General features: G+C 44.0%; 1 protein-coding gene and 1 long non-coding RNA gene across 6 annotated transcripts; one reads left to right on the forward strand and one right to left on the reverse strand.

Moving 5' to 3' along the window:
- Positions 1 to 10: 10 nt before the first annotated feature.
- CBY1 (chibby family member 1, beta catenin antagonist) lies at positions 11 to 3,253 on the reverse strand. 4 transcript variants are annotated; one of them, XM_039570714.1, is made up of 5 exons: positions 2,887 to 2,991; positions 2,428 to 2,537; positions 1,626 to 1,728; positions 1,426 to 1,541; positions 11 to 611 (listed from the first exon to the last, which is right to left on the reverse strand). In XM_039570714.1, the coding sequence occupies exons 2-5, from the start codon at positions 2,503 to 2,505 to the stop codon at positions 531 to 533; spliced, it is 378 nt and encodes a 125-aa protein (XP_039426648.1). In that variant the 5' UTR covers positions 2,506 to 2,537; positions 2,887 to 2,991; the 3' UTR covers positions 11 to 530. The 4 variants fall into 4 exon arrangements, with proteins under 4 accessions (XP_039426648.1, XP_039426647.1, XP_039426645.1 ...); XM_039570713.1 differs by having other exon boundaries at positions 2,866 to 2,991; XM_039570711.1 differs by lacking the exon at positions 2,887 to 2,991 and adding an exon at positions 3,152 to 3,253 and having other exon boundaries at positions 12 to 611.
- Positions 2,463 to 14,644, forward strand: LOC120411886. 2 transcript variants are annotated; one of them, XR_005604443.1, is made up of 4 exons: positions 2,463 to 2,785; positions 8,187 to 8,299; positions 12,297 to 12,367; positions 13,849 to 14,644. It is a non-coding gene; the product is annotated as an uncharacterized LOC120411886 (long non-coding RNA). The 2 variants fall into 2 exon arrangements; XR_005604444.1 differs by lacking the exons at positions 2,463 to 2,785; positions 8,187 to 8,299 and adding an exon at positions 9,072 to 9,294.
- Positions 14,645 to 17,126: the final 2,482 nt, after the last annotated feature.

Below are 17,126 nucleotides of genomic sequence, written 5' to 3' on the forward strand. Positions count from 1 at the left end.
CCCGGCCCCCGCAGCGCAGCGCGACGCGTTACAAACACCCTCAGAACCCGGTTTTAATTGCAAGGTTTTATGTGAAATACGCAAAACTCTCGAGAACGAGAAACTCGAGCATCCTGCTCGCCCAAGGCAGACGGTGAGGCTTGTACAAGCACCCCGAGGCTCCCTAGGGGGAGCGGGCAGAGGTCTCCCCGCTTTTGTAAGCAGAGAAGGCAGGAGGAGCCCTCATGGAGACAGATCTTCTCCACCGCCCGTTGCCCAGCTGCTTTAAAGAATAGGGTACCTATGCTGGGCTGCAGTGAGGAAACATATTAAGGTAAAGTGCTCTGAGGAAAATCGTGTTAATTAACAGTGCTGTGGTGCCAAACCAGCCATTAGCAGTACCCGTGGCACCACACGACGCTGGAGGCATCTTGGCACTCGTGGTCCCGTGAAACAAAGTACCTCCACACAGTACCAACATGGCTGGGAGGCACAAGCCAGCCCCAGCATCCCGTGGGCCAAGACCCAGAACCAGCCTGGCCACCTCTTGTTCACTTCTTTTTCCGGCTGTGCTGCTTCAGCTCCTCCAGCTCCTTCTCCATCAGGTGGGACTCGGCAGTGGTTTCAGAGAGCTGGAACACACAGCAAACAACAACAGGAGTGAGTTAAAAGCTTGTGAGGCTTTTCCAACCTCACAGCACAACCGAGATTTACAGCCACAAGCCAGGACCTGCAGGAGGGAATTTGTTCCTGTTGAGCAAGGGGGAAGCTACCATTTCACACTTCACTGAGCTCGCCTGGAAAACCTGGAGAGCAGCTAGGGCTTCTGCTAAGTGTTCCAGCCACAAAAGCCACCTTCCAGTTTTAAAACACGTGAAGAGTACGGAAAGAAATATTTGTTCAGACTGACATAAAGGCTAAATCACTTATGACCTGAGAAGAGATGTGTGTTCTATTTCACTGAATGTCTCTCCAGATTTTAAGCATGAAAGCTGTGATCTCTGGGTAAAGTTGAAATTCATTCATCCACAGGTTTACACACAGAATAGATGTCACACCCCTCATGACATCAGATGGAAGCTTTAATCTTCTGTGACCAGAGAGGATGGCTGTAACTCAGTTTCAAAGTTAGGGCAGAGGACAGAGTGGCAAGAAAAATGCCATATTCTGTGCAGAAAGGGAAAGAAGAGGCACGGCACTTGCAGGGGCTTCTATCTCCTCAGTCACAGTGTTCTCAACAAGCTCTGATGTGGGGGAAACTGTCCCCTCTTCTCACAGAAGGGATCAGGCTTTACTCCCACAGCACTTTGCCATTATACCTGTGTTGCATGGCAGGGTAAAGCAGGAAGTGGGGTGCAGTGAGAGCAGCCTTTTTCAGGGGACCCAGCACCCCTTGCTTGGGCATCCCCACTGCTATGGGCATGCAGGAGTTGGGCAAAGGCTCACCATGTCCAGCAGAATATCCACTTTCAGCCGAAGTAGGTTGTTTTCTTCCTCTAGCTGCTGGTTTCGTTTGCGCAAGCGCTGCAATTCCCTGCGATCCCCCAGGAAGCTTCCTGATTCTTGGAGGAAAGAAGGAGGTCAAAATACAGATTGTCAGCCAACTGTGGCTACTTCAAACCAGAGCAAGCTGAGCTGCACTCTACCTGACACCCACTGGCCATTTTCAAACTTCAGGCTCTGGCCAGCAAGGTTCATTGTGGGGGTGCCGTATTCCAGGCCCAGCTCAATCTCACGAGTGGATCTATCCTGCAGGGAGAAGATCACACTCAGCATTTCACAGAATTTCAGAGCCACCCCCTGCTCTCCCACTTCTTAGTGACTGGCAGTCCAGTGGAATATGATGGTCCAAATGGCCTTGGAGCCTGATATCCTACTTTGGTCATGTACTGCTGCAGTAGATAGAGGACTGGCTCCTCTCACTACCATCCCTGCACTTTCTCCCATCCACACACTCATCTCCCTGCACTTGGAGACCACTGGTGAGAAGTTTTCGGTGGCACAGTTCTGGATTGCAAGTGGGGTGATGATGATTCTTCCCTGAGCTATTCCATTTCTAGCTTTATGTATAGTCAGCAGCGATCAGAAATGGTGCTGCACCGCAGGAAGAAAGCAGCACAGTTGGAATAATAGAACATACTGAGTTGGAAAGAACCCACAAGGATCATTGAGTCCAACTCCTGGCCCTGCACAGGACCATCCCCAAGAGCTCCACCATGTACCTGAGAGTATTATCCAAACACTTCCTGAACTCTGTCAGGCTTAGTGCTGTGACCACTGCCCTGGGAAGTCTGTTCCAGAGCCCGAGCACCCTCTGGGTGGAGAACCTTTTCCTGCCCCAGAAGCAGCTGGGAGCTCTTGTAAGGATTATGGCACACACAGCAGGAGCCACCCACCCGTGCCACCAAGGAAGCACTCCTGCAGCAAGCCGCAGGTGCTGGGACTCACCAGGTGCAGGTTGGACAGCGAGGCCCATTTCCGGGGGGGGGTCTTCTTCGGGCTGAAGGAGTTCCCAAAGAGAGGCATCGCACGCTGCTGGCCACGCTTACACGGGGCTCCTGAAGGAGCAGGAGAGACACAAGCGGTCTGAGGCTGTGGGCCAAGAGCAGTGATGTGGCAAGGCGGCTGCTCTCCCCAGGCGGAGCCCCCCGGCTCTCAGGCCAAGATGGCGATCTGAGGGGGGGTCCTGGCCGCCGCCCCGCCACTGCCACCAGGCAGCACCGGCCCTCCACGGGCACGGCCCTCGCACTTCCACCGCCACGTGACCGAGGCGGGCAGCGGACAGAGGACGGACGGACGGTGCGAGGTGTGACACCCTCCCCCCAGCCCCCCTTCCCCGCGCTCCCCGCCCTCGGCCGGTACCCCCCGCGCCACGCGGCCCGGCACCTCGGGGGGCACGGGCCGTACCACCCTACGGGCACGCCGAGGAGCTGGAAGAGGAGCACTGCGGGGCGCTATTCCCCGCACGGGCCACTACTGGAATGCTCCTTTTTTCTTTTTTCCCTCCCGGCATCTCACTGGCGAAAGCAGCGGGCTCGGCAAGAGCAGAGCCGATGAAGAATACCCCCCCCCATCCCCCCTCCGCCGCAGTGGTAGGGTCAGCCCCACGGTGCGGGGGCGGTTGGGCCGGGCTGTTCCATCGAGCTTCGCCTTAATTCCGGGGGGGCCGCACCTCTCCGTCGGGCCGCGCCTGCTCCCGGCGCTCCCCGCCCGCCGCCGGTGGGATCCGCCGCGTGTCCCGGGAGCGGTTTGCGGCCGCCGCGTTGCCGTGGCGACGGGATCTCCGCTCCGCCTCCTGTGGTGGAGGGAGACGGGGGCGGAGGGCCGGGCAGCGGGCTTGGCGGTCGGGCTCTGCTCACGGGTGGGGCTGCGTCAGGGTAGCGCCGTGCTGACCGCGTTTTCCTTAACACCTTCCCTAAAACGCTCGACTCGCTTGGAAGAGTTTTTCGAATTGTTTTTGGTGGGGATTTTTTGGTTGTTTTTGCAGATAAATAACTAAACGCCATTAGGCAGAGAACCCCTCCTTGCTTGGGAACGTGGGAGAAGTGGAGGAGGTCTGGGGTCCTGGCCTGCACGGGTTCAGGGGGTGATGGGTGAGGAGTTGGAGAGAGAAGAATCATACAGAACACAGAATCAGTTAGGTTGGAAAAGGTCTCTGAGACCATCAGGTCCTGTCTCTGACCAAACACCACCGTGTGAACACGACCATGACACTAGGTGCCATGTACAGTCTTTTCTCAAACACCTCCAGGGACAGTGACTCCACAGTAGCAGCTCCTCACACACTTTCCTTTGAAGCAGTCCCAGCACCCTGATTTCTTGTGCACATTGCAAAGTCCTCCCTTTCTGCACATGACGGAATAAATTTATATTCATTGTGTTGCTTGCTGCCTTGTATTCCATGGGAGGTGGCAGTGGCAGTTGGTTTGGATAGTATTTTGAATGAATGGCACGGGTGTGTAACACGTATCACCAGCACTTTTCATGTTACAGAGGCAAACTGCCACTCCTAAACTATAAAATAATTCTCCAGTATGTTAGAATAGTGATCTGAAGTTATTTGCTTCATTGTTAAAAAAGCTTATGTTGAGGACTTCCTGGGGCTTTCTTTAGAAAATTTTGGATTAATGAGATACTAAGATGCTGACTTTAGTTAAAAGGGTACAATAAAGACAAGGAAACAAAGAAGGGGGCAGGCAGATAAAAGGAGGAGAAAAGAATCACCAACATCTGAATTTGGTTTGTACATGTATTAATACTCCAGGAAAAAAAAAATTATCTAACAGTCTTTCATTCCCAGGGTGCTTAATTGGCACCCTGCCTTAAGTGAACCAGAAAATTGCTCGCTTGGAATGAGAATTGGAAAAATAGCACAGTTAAACCTGGTGACTTGAGACAAGAAAAATCTGGTGTTGCAGTATCTTTTGGTAGTCCAGTTAACCAGTATCTGGTTCTTGCATGACACATGCTATAAAACCAGTTGCCTTCTGACCCAGTGTACCAGAGTCTGTGCACTGGAATGCAGTGATTTTTGCAATAAGAAAAGTCATTATAATGGAGTGGGGGGGAAGTCAACACCCTTAAAAGTAGAATAAAAACTCACTGTTCACAGGAAAGTATTTGTGAAGTAGTTGTGGCTTCTATCACCATTTACTATCCATATGTGTGTGCATATATTGGAAAAGAAAGATGAAAGGAAGGTCCAGATAAATGAGGGCGAGAACTTTGGAAGAAAACCTGAGAGAACGTAGAATTACAATTTTGAAATGAAAAAATGAAGGCAGCTCACCTGGGTGCTTGTCAGAGCCAAAGACCATACAGGATAGTGAGGGACTGAGCTCTTAACATTCTCATTGGTTGGGGTTTTTTTCCAGTAATGTTCACCTTCCTAGAAGAAACCTGTATGTTTCAGCACAGTTGTTGCTTGAGTTCTCCTTGCATTGAGCAGGATGACTGTTGTAGTAACACATTGTAATTATTGTAAAACTAAAACTGTCTCATGCATCTAGGGTCTCAGAGTGATTCTCTGACTGCTTCTTTCTGTGGAGCAGAGACCTGGAAAAAGCCAGGCAGCCCATCCCCACTGCTTTGGCATGTGAGGTGAATGTTTCCTTCTGTGCCTGGTTGCTGTACCCATGGTGGGTAATACCTGTGTGAATGGTCTCATGGTTGGTAGGACTTGTCAACAAGAGTTCAGAAAATTTCCCCTGGAGACTAAGAGAAGGAGGTTCAGTGTCTGATTTCCACTGTGATTTGCTACAGGAATCTTTCTTCTTCTGCATGGTTTGACTAAATTTCATTTCTTGCCATACTCCATTTCCTTGAAAAATGCTGTGGAATTTCCTCACTGCACCAACCTCCCAGGGTATTTTGGCAGCAGCTTTTCCTCATTGTTTCTCCACCTACACCAGGTAGATACCGAGACAAGAACTGACTGTTGCTGTTTCTAGCATTGTCTCTCAGTGTATTGCAAATACATACATATATAGATATATATATAGTTTGACATATGATTTTCAGCTATGTTAAAAGCATTATGGTGTAGTACTGTGCATCCTTCTGTGTCTGTCACTCTGTGGGAAAAAGAACACCTAGCACACACTCTTTCTCCCAGGATAATAACTACAGAGATCCCTTAGGAACTGCAAAAGCCCATTAAATGGTGAAGAGCCTGTATGGTACAGTCACTGTATAAGGAGGCTGCCTATGTTCCCAGGAAGACATCTTTGGGAACACTGGTGGAAGGCTGAGAGATTGACAGGATGAAGATAGGGCTGTAGCACATGGCAGTGTGGAAATTTTGGAATAGACCCAAGCTGTTCTTGGTAGCCTAATTTGGAGCATCTTCTTCAGTGTTTTTGGTTCACAAGTGATAGAGAATCTACAGCTTAGATGTTCTCAGAGCTGCTTTTAACTCCATAGTGTTCCTCTTGGCTTTTTTCATGTAAACTGCAGGATTATTATTGTTCTCTGTTATATCAATAATTACAGGGAAACCCCATTGACTGGTGAAGTCAGTAGACTTACTCTAGACTAATTCTGACACCAAAGAGAATATTTATTTTAGTTATTGTATAGAAAATTGCTACATTGCCTGGTGGGATAAATGAGACTGAGTTTAAAACCTATAAAATAAAACTTTTTTGGCATATTGAAATTAATTCCCTGCCCAATTAAATTTTTCAGCAGTGAGGTAATTCCTGTTGCCCCAGTGCTGGCAGCTAATGATGTCCCTTCTTTTAGAATCCTAGATGTTAAATACCTCACCTATATTTTACTGACAAAGCCGACACTTCCTTTTCTCTCTCTGTTTTTTTTATTTCATTATAGCTAACTCAAGAGATAAAAGATCAGCTGTTTCACTGCTTTCTAGAGAAATGTGCCTTTCCTCCCGCTTGACTGTTACAGATTCCACCACCAGGAGGCCCCCATTCCAGTGCTTATAGCTAGGCAAAGAAAACACCAGGAGAGTGAAGTGGAAAAACATATCTGCGCAAGAGTAATCTGAAATTAATACTTATCCTATAAATGGAGGTTTTCAGAGTACTGTGCAGGCATCTATTAATTAATTATTGCAAGTATCCTAATATCCAGCTATTTTGGATGCCATGACTTTTGGAGATAATGAAGTGTCTGTCACAGAGTGGTACCCTTCATTGAACAGCTGAGTGATAGCCAGGAAAGTTCATGCCTCTGTCTTCTGGATGGGTCTTAGTAACCTAAATAAAATAATAAAATGCAGTAAAGCACAGGTTATATTTCTCATCCCTCATGTGTGCCCTCTATCACCCAACAAATATGCCTTCACCTACTTTGCCCCTCTGCCTTCTCCCTTTTAGTTACTTACTTATTCACAGGTTCTTAATTTCCTTTCACTTTTCAAAGCTGGCTTTTATCATCTCCTAAAGTTCTAAATATCTGCACTAACACTCTTTCTGATTGTTCTATTTTGCTAACCAGACCTTTAAAGAAAGGAGGAAGGAGAAATGTTTTCATCCTTATTTTTTTACCAAATCATGTACTTCTTCCCTACTGGCTTTTCAAAGCTGCAGTCGTTACTTTTGCTGAAATGTAGACTTTGCTATTCAAAAGAACACTGTGTACATGATCTCTTAACTAAAAAGTATATAGAGTTGTCATTCTTTTTTCCTTAAGCCCTATTTTTTTTCTCTTCACTGCTGAGTCAAGCCTTGTGTATCTGCTTCTGTGCTTCTTTCCCACGGTCACATTTCAGTACTGATAAGTCCAAGACTCAGCTTTGCAATGCAGTTTCAGAATGAATGATAGGTGAGAACAGTTTTGCTCCTGTCAGGAAATGCAGCTCCTGCAAGCTGTAAGGTTGCAAACTGAGTTACCCCTTGTCTTTCAAACTCAGTTCCTGCCCTCCTTCCCTCAATTTACACATACATACTACATGTTTACATTTGTTTACTTGGGCTTCTCTAATATGTGTTAACGTGGCAAACATATCCTCTGCTCTAAGAAGCAGAAAAAGTGTAAATGCAGGCAGTTGAGCCACACACATGCTCTGGAGAGAATCCACTGCTTCCCTGACAAGAGTTTGCCACAAGGCTGTCCTTGGTGTCTGGGAGACCAAAGGTTCAGAGATCATGTGCAGCCCACAGCAGTGAAAGCTTGTGTTAAGCTTTATTTCACTCTGTTCCTATTACCTGGCTACTCTTTGCTTGCTTCCACATCTGTATTTCATTAATTTCCTTGTCTCTTACTTTCAGAGTCATCTGTTTCCATGGCTCACTTAAGATGACCTTTCCAGGAAATGATGAAATATTAAACCTCCAGTCTGTAGGTTCCTGATGGGCAGATGCAGGGAAAGGGAATACCAGGGAAAGGGTCTCAAGCATCTCTCTGTATGGGTTGGTGTTTCGGTGCTGTTGTAACCCTTCACCACTGGCAGCTGCTGCAGACAAGATGTTGGGCCTTTGGACTGTGCTGCTGTGTTGTTTATAAGGGAGAGCAAACAGGGTCTGCATTCTAAGTTCCCTTCCAAGCTGATTTCATCTCAGGCCTCAGATGAACATAAATTGTGCTTTGCTCGTACAAACAAGTGCACTCGTGTACTCATGAACTGCATTGTGAGATACTGTGAAGCTCAGTGTGTATAGCATGCTATGAAGATAGGAGAGAACAGCTAAGTATTCTTTCCTCTTCCATGTTCTTTCACCATTCCTTCTATATCTTCACTTAAGCACACTAACAGCTCCAAGAAGCTACACTAACTGGGACTATCCCCAGTTGGAACCAGAAAAATTCAAGATGAACAAACTGCTGTCACCAAAGGGAGAGTCACACGAACATTGAGGTAAGCATTCTCCCTAGACCCTGCTAATCAAAATAAGAATTTTGTATCCAACCCAGGTGGTCATTTTTCCCCCCAGGGTGCCTTGATCTACAGGTCTTACTCTACACCAATTCTTTGTGTTAGAAAGGTATGCCTGTGGATGGCCTGTTACCAAATGCAAAAATTGGAAGTAACGTGGTCTTTAGATGATGTGGTGTCTGCAACAACATGACAATGGACTGTGTGGCCCAGAAAGTCCTTTTTGGTATCTGCTGCCAGCTCATATGCAGATGAGGTTGCTTTTCAGGCTTTTGAGGAATGCAGATGACAGCTCACCCATGGTCTGCACTACTCTAGGATGCCAATTTAGAACCCATTCCTATGAGACCTGTGAAGGCCAGGTACAGTAGTATTTACAGCAATAAATGGGATATCTGGTTGGTTTTTGTTTCCTGTCCTAATTCCATGTTGTTCCCTGGGGTAGCAAGGGTTGCAAATACGAGACCTATTAGGACCAGGTAGAAGGTGATCTTGGTAGCTCAACAGCTGTCATACAAGTAGCAGCACAGTGTCAAGTGTGTTTAGCAGCAGTAAAGGAGGATCTTCATTGCTTCACAAGGAAAAGAAATACTGAAAATGTAAATTTTGAATTTGCATTAAATGCCCAAGCAAAATGAGCCTTAATGAAGGGTGCTCTCTCTGCATAAACATAAAATAAAACAAAACATAAACTAAGTCTTGGATTCTAAACTTAGGAACCGTGTTTTTCATTCTGCTTCCCTTCCCCAGATTCCTTCAAGATGACAAGCAGTTCAGAGAAGACTGGTAGGAATGCAGGATAAAAATATATTCACAAATATGTGCGGCCAGCATGTGGATGTGTCACAGAAGCTCAGTCTTTCATTAAAAGTATTCGTTGCCCTTAAGGAAACTTTCCTTGTCTGACCATCCAGAAGCCACTCTGTCAGTCACACTGGGACTGAAGCCCTTTCTCAGCAGGCAGCTCCAGTGACCCAGTGAGTCCCTCGCTTGACCCCCTACACCCCCCACACTCACACAGTCAGACCAGGTTTCATTACTGGCTTGAGCCAGGGTTTCCCTTAGCAGAGTCTCAGACGTCTGAATCCTTAAAATAATATAATCATGGTGCAACAACAAACCAGCAGCTTGATCTGGGTGTCTCTGTGGAGGCACCCCAAAGAAAGCCCTGGGTTTTTATACCCTCCCAGTCTGCGTGTGACGAAGTCCTGGCTCTTCCAGCTGAGTCCTGGCTCCTGCTGTGTCTCAGTGTCCGGTCACCTGGCTGTGCCACAGGTCCTGTGCCCTCTGTTGTGCAAAAGGTCGGCGCCAGTTCCTGGCCTCTTGCCTGGGGCTCTCACCACCCAGAGCTCAACCTGCGGCTGACACTGCAGCTGCACACCGAGCTACCTGCACTGAATGTGTTCCTCAACACTCTTCATCTTGTTACTATAACTGACAAGTTTATCAGTTTGGGTTTGTTGGATTTTTGGGGGGTTTTTTTCTTGATCAATTTGTCAGATGACATGAAACAGGAGTTGTTCTGTAACAATTCAGAAAGATTTTCTTGAAGTCCTCGGCAGATGTTCTATCACCCTAATTTCAAACACATTCCCACAAGCACCTTTTGCACATCCTCTGCTGTTCAGGGATTCTTATTTATTGCAGGTCATCATTCCCCAGGCAACACTCAGTGCCTATATTGTACTCTCTAGCCAAGATCCAAGATACAGCAGACATTTCCTTTAGAAAAGAAGTAAGGGAAGAATGTGGTACAGGGAAAATTATACTTAACTTTGACTTACACACCAAGTGCTTAAATATTGTGAAGAATCTCATCTTTTTAACAGGAGGGAAGGCATATCATATTTAGATTAGCATTAGCTGCTTCCCAGCTCACACATCTGTGTAATTTGATTCATTTTGGAAATAAAAGCAAATGAAAATCTGAGTCTCTGAAGATTTAAATCTTGTCACTCTGAAAGAAAGGGAAATTGTTTTCATGGGTCAGCAGACAGGCTGTTCTCACAATTCATTCATTCATTTACAGTTGAAGTAATGTGCTACTTCAGTTCCAAGGTTAAACAACTGGTAGTGATAACTTGTTGTAAGGGATCATGTCAGGATGTCAAGCCTGGTGTAGAACACGGGAAAGCTTGTAATCGAAACTGAGACAGGTGAGCCAGTGTGCAGTGGCCTGCAAATAAGGATAATCTGCCAGTAAAAACATGGAGATTGCAGTATCCAAAAAAATGTCCTAGTTTGATATTTAGTCACCTAGGCAAATAGTGACTTTCCAAAATGCTCCGTAATAAGCATTTATTTTGCAGTCAATGGGAACTGCAGGTGCTCACCACTAACCTTTTACTGTTTAATTATGAGCCCCTGATTTAACTCCTGGTTTGGTATCTTGAGACCTGAATAACCTTGATGATGGAGTATAATGCAACAGCATGACCACTGTAGCTGGGTAGAGAGTAGCAAATTACTTTGAAATGTCTAACAAAAAACCATGGGAATTTTGAACATAAAAGGAAAAAAGCTTATTTGTCACACAAAAAAGGGAAAGGCTCTAAGCACAGAGAGCAAAGAGAGTAAGGGAGAAGGAAAAAAGCAAGAGAAGGATATTTGGGCAAAGCAGCCTTCAAGAAAGTATGAACAGTGGAAGGAATGGTAGTGGTAAATGTACACAGAGGCTGCATTGAATCAGAGGCTGGGAACGCTGAACCAGATACAGAAGCCTGTGAGGATATTCAAAGCCGGTGTTGATAGAGTCAAACATTTATTTCTCTACAAATGCTTCAGAAAGAAACTGAATTATATTGGTCTTAAATTGAAGTTAAGAACAATGCCTATCTTATTATACACTTTGGGAGTTTTCCTGTATTGTACATTGAAGCAGGGAGGGGAGGAGGGGTGAAAAGAAATAGGTGATCAGTCACAAGTCTGTCTGTTCTGTTAAAATCCAGAGCCCTTGAAAGCAAGCTGGCAGGAGAGCAAGTTATTCTCCTTAAAATCTGAAATTAGGTATAGCAAACATTTTCTTTTATATTTACTCATGCTGCCGATGACCTCTTGGTATAACACACAATTTACTCACTTTTCAACTTGCTGATTTCTACATATTTTTGTAATGAAAGTTTGTGTTGTCACATGTCTGCCAACAAGTGGAAACAAAATCTTTGGCTTCTCTTGACCAAGCTGAATTGAGTTTGGTTTAGTTCTTCTTTTAATAGTCACTATTAGAGCAATGCTGATGGAATCCAGTTAACTTTTTATTTTTTGGAATCCCTGTGTTTGCTTATGTTTAAGTATCATCCCAGTGATATTGCCGTGCTGCCAGCCACATTCCTCCTGCCACAGGCAGAGCATTGCCATTACAGCATGTTAGAAAAAGCCCTTTAACTGGTGCTGCTTTGTCACCATGCAGTGGCAAGGGGGAAACATATTTCACTGAGGAATTATGCAGGGAGTGGAATTTGGGAGAGATTAGTTTGCTTATAAAACTGTCTTAGAAAAATACAGTAACCATGTGATGCTAGTGCCATTTTTTATCCAGACTGGCAGACTGAAACACACAAGTGTGTTGTGATTTGTTAATTTTGTTAAAGCGGTTTATGGAGTCAATAAATCTTGGGGGAAGAAACATTCCAAACTCATTTCTGTTGGAGACAACTGACTTGGCTGTGAGCTTTATGGAATAATTCCATGAGTTGCTTTTTACTAGATGAGGACATTCCCTGGTGTCATAGCTATTTTGCAAGCCTACAGTTGCCTTCTATGACCCTGAAATTTCTCCGGCCATTTCAACAGGAGAGGATACTTTTATTCTTTTTCCCATGACTGCAACGTGGTGCTGCTAGCACTAGTGCAGCTGCATTTTGCCCTAGAGACAGCTATGTTTCACTTGGGGATGGCCAGGCCTTTGAAAGGGAATGCATTAATTCTAACAATATGGTAAATCACTGAAATTTTTTCTGCATTTCATTTCTCTTGAAAGAACTGAGACATGGACAAGCTTCTAGCAAGTACCATCCTCATCAAACAAGCAAATCTGCTAAGTCCAAACAGGTAAAATATAAGCCAGTGACTTTTCCAGATATATAACAGGGAAGAAAAGGTTAAACACTATTTGTTTTACTAAGAATTTTCAGGCTTGTTGTTGTGAAGGCCTTTGCTATGCTATAATATGTGCTCCCCAAATGTGAATCAGGAGAGTGTGTATACACAGATGTATAAATGTTTGTCAATCCCAGACAGCTGGAACCCATCAAAGCTGCTTGTGTGTGTGTGTGTGTGTGTGTTTGTGTGTGTGTGTGTGTTCTTTTGTGTGCCTAAGTAGTGCAAATAGCTTCCTTAGGTTTTGGATTCACTGACATGTGCTAGGCACAGGGAATCTGGACTGCTAATATTTAGTATTTCAGACCTCCACACCCAAGATGCAAAGCTTGAAAAGGACAAGAAGGAAAGCATTTGGAAGCAGTCTCAACATATGTTTGAAATTAGAGGACTAAAAACAGCACCTCATCCTGGAGAGGTAACACAGTGTTTGGAGAAGGATAGGACATGATGTCATAGGTTGAGTTAATTTTTCTCTCTCCTGCTGACATAGCTGATTTGTTGGCACCCATATATGCCCTGCAATACAAATATATATATATATATATATATATATATATATATATTCTTAAGGACAGTTGCTCATGTAAAGGCAGTGTGGAAGTGGGTTTGCTTTGCACATTTTAGTGTTGCTTTTTTGTCAGTTTTTCTCACAGATTCTGCCCCTAAACCAATAAGGTCCCTCCCCATCAGCACTTAAACCCTTTTGTTTTCCTGAGAAGAATAGGTGAGAGGAGCTTACTCCTTTCTTTGGAAGCAGGTCCTCTATCCTTTCAAATAGATTTGAATTCCTCCTGAAGTGATACCTGGAAAAATCACCCAGACAATTCAGAATCCTGAACTGATCTGCAGATGCTTTTACTTCAGAAAATGTTCTTCAAGACCACTCACTCATTTCTTACAAATGCCTGGGAGGAAAGATGGTTGTTGCTCTCTTCAGCTTCTTCTCTCCAATTTGCTTTTGCTGCATCAGCACTGTGATAGCTGAGGCTGGGGAACAGTGGCTGGTCAGTTAGGAACATCTCATGGCTGCAGTTCAATACTGAATACAATTTTGAAATCAAATATTTGAGTGTCTTGTGACTTCCTTCTTGTTTGATGCTCATTGCCCTAAGAACAGAGGTCATGTGTGAAATTTGGTCTCAAAACCCTGATCTATTCCTCTGTCTTGGATTGCCTGACTGTTAAAACAGGAAGTGCTGCCTTAATAATCCAGTGGAAGAACAACAATGGAGGACAGACAAAATAGGAAGAAAGACTGCAGTAGAAAGTACTGGTGTATATTGAATCTCAGTGGGAGTGGGAGTTGTTATTGAGTAGGAGTTGCACACCTGCACAGAGTTTCAGAAACACAGATATGTCATTTATAATCACCAATTCAGCAAAAACATGATAAGGAGAGATTAACAGCTTTTTTTTTTTTTTTTTTCCAGATTTGGGCAGAGAAATGTTTAATAAAGAACTCACTTCCAGTAAGGCTGGTGAAGAAACCATGGTAATTCGAGGAAAGGAAAGCAATGGATTAAAAAAAGAATAATCAGGCTAATGAATATCTGAACTTTAAAGGTTTGAGATTGAAGAAGATGATTGGCTGGACCATTACTGAAGATTAAGGCTCTATTGTAGCCAAATCAAGGAAAGAGCATTTTAAAGCCAATTACAATTCCTGAGACCTTTAAATATTATTCTGAGGTAAAAAATCCTGAATGATGTTGTACTCAATGCCCATCCAAGTTCTGGGGTTTGAAAACTGCTTATGATCTCTTGTAGCCAATACCCTGGCAAACATGGAACACAAATGGAGCAAGATGAGGGTTTTTATCTGTGGTTTACATACAAACTCCACTGCGGAAGCAGCAGGCAAAGCCAAGAGTAGAAAACTGGCCAAAGAAAGAGCATGTTCAGTTCTGCATCATGGCTGGTTTAAAAGGCAAGCTGATACCAACTGAGAGGCTAAGCTAGAAAACCTGAGTTTTTCCAAACTGATAAGGAATGTGGAAAGACTGTTAAATTTATTCGTTTTTTGGGTAGAGGCTCTTCAAAGTTTGGGGTTTTTTTTTTTTTAATGAAGAAATGTCTGAAATACCAGTGCTGAATTTCTCCCAATGTGAATTTAAAAATGTTTTTCCTGTAATATGTCGTTTGTTGATGTGACCAGTGAAATCCACTGTGACCCAGAAATTTAAAATTTTCTATCAGCTGCACTTTAAATACATTCTTCTTTCTGAAGCATGCTAATGAAAATGTTGTCCTGAGTACAAAACAGAGCAGTGTACTCAAAATCATTATTCACCCTACTTGACAACAGAAGCACTCAGCTTCTTTGGGCTGGAATGCATTAAAGGGGGAAAAAACATTCAATGAATTATGCTTTTTTCAGCTGTAACACTGAAAACTCTGCTGTCTTATGTTTGGTTCATAAAGCTGCTTTGCTTCATGCCTTTTTCAGACTGATTTTCAGTGCTAGGGTGTGAATAAGTTAAAGAAGCATTGACTCTTTTGGCCATAACAGTTAAGACAGTATTTGCAGTACTTCCAACTTTGTTTGCATTAGGAGTCAGAATCTCTTTGTGAAGGATACACACACAGAGTCCTATGTTCTGCAGCATAGCAGATGCATCCGTGAGACATTTTATTGGTTTAACTCCCTTTCTCATGAGTTATTGCAGTTAAATCAAATTTTCTGACTCAGCTTCCTGCAACAAATCCTTGTTGCTTCTCTCTAATTTTTTATTGTGCACCAATGTGTTCAGCTGCTGCCAGACAAATTCTACCCCCTGTATTTGCATTCAGTCCCAGAGAAGTCCCTCTGTCTACAGAAACAGTGACAGTCCATCAAATGGCAAAACTGATCCAACACCGTGCCAAGGCAGCCTTTCCCTGTCTCTCTCCCCCATCTCCCAGCTGCCTGATTCCATCTTTCCTTTTTTACTGCTCAGATAAGCACCAGCGGGAATACAAATAGGAGAAATGCAAATCATAATGCCTTGCTGTGTTAAAGCTAAGCTCAAGCTTGCTCTGAGAGCTGGGACACTGGGCACTAGTGAGGGCAGCGTAGGAGCCTGGCCATGCTCTGTACTCTGATCAGGCCCCTGGTGCCAGGGACTGGCCATGTGATGTACTTCATTCCCTTGGGGAATGGCTTCCCATTTAATCTCTGAGCAGAGGATTGTTTAGTCAATTCTTCCGGTTTACTTAGTGAAATGAAGATATTCACCCATGGACTTTAACCAGGCCTGTGACTGAGCTTTGATTCAAATGCAAGCTAGTCAGAGGCATTGTCACCAAATTTGAAGACTGGTAACAGTTTCATATCAAACAAATTTTATTATTGCTTTCTTCATCCTACTTTTATCTCATCTTGGAGGTAATTCAAACGAACAAAGATACATGCAACTGCAATCACTACTCCCACTTTCCTACATATGTGGGCAGTCTTATTTCATAATTAGTCTGTTACTTCTGTTTATCATAAAGTTAATATTAAGCTGAAGTAGAACAAGGTGCACTTATTCCAGCACAAAAATCTATGTATGTGGAGTTAGTCAAGAGCAGTTATTTTGGAATTTGCAACAGCTGTTTAGAAAGCTCTCACAGTTAAAAAAAGACCTGCACTTCCCAAAGTATACATTTCATGATTCAGAGTAATACATTTTACCAACTGCATTTCGCTTTTTTTCAATAGCGATTAAAATAGAGATTCATTTTTTTTGTGTAGAGACTGATAAACTGCAAAAGGTCACAGCACCAGTCGCTCAAGCAGAAAGAAATGTTAAAAATGAAAAAGCTGCTTTAAAAATATATATTTTTAAAAATATCTGTTAGCATAGGTTAGAAATGTGCTCAAAGGGTTAGGGTAGTGATTAGGGGTAGTGGTTAGGGTTAGGTTTAGGGTTGAGAGTCAGAGTGCCTACAGCTCCAGGAACACTGGGACTGGAAAAGGCATGCCAAGGTGATCCTGGCAGGGCCCCAACATTGCTGCACTTACATCCCAGCAGCACCAAGCTACATCTGATTTTATGGCATGTAGTGCCTATTATGAATGTTACTTTTTTGTTGTTTTGGTTCGGGGTTTTTTTTTGTTTGTTTGTTCGGTTGGTTGGTTTTTTGTTTTGCTTTTTTGGGTTTGTTTGTTTGTTTGTTTTTTGGTTTTGGGCTTCTTTTTTGGTTTTTTGTTCTCTTTGTTACCCCTAAATCCAGCTCCAGGTCAGCATTTCTTCGACTGATCACTGGTGAGTTGTTCACAGCCATCAGGCCAGCAGTGCCAAGCCTGTGCCTTGCCTGTTACATTTATATCCCTGTATTCCTCAGAAAATCTTGTGCCCCCACTTCTCGAGGCTTCTGCTGTTGCACCAGGCCTGCATTTCTCTGCACTGCATGGTTGTGCTAGTCATAAATCTCTTTTTCTACACAGAATAACTGTTTGTTACTTTTATTTATATAAAATGATGGCTGTACCATCAGAAGTAAAACATATTAGCTGTAGACCTGTTTAATTATGGAAACTGCTGTGACAGCTAACCAAGGAAAAGATACAGAAGGGTCGAGAGAAGTTTAAACAAAGCCAACCTGACAAGTCTCAGTCCTGGGGCCTTGCACATTCAGTACAAAGCTTTTGCCAATTACTGAGTGGCAATACTTTACTCCAGAGCTGCATATTTCAGCCCCAAAGGTCCTGAGCAGGTAAGAGCAAGATGTACACACTATTGCA

This window comes from Corvus cornix, chromosome 1A (assembly GCF_000738735.6).
Source record: "Corvus cornix cornix isolate S_Up_H32 chromosome 1A, ASM73873v5, whole genome shotgun sequence".
In the NCBI taxonomy this organism is placed as follows: Eukaryota; Metazoa; Chordata; class Aves; order Passeriformes; family Corvidae; genus Corvus; species Corvus cornix.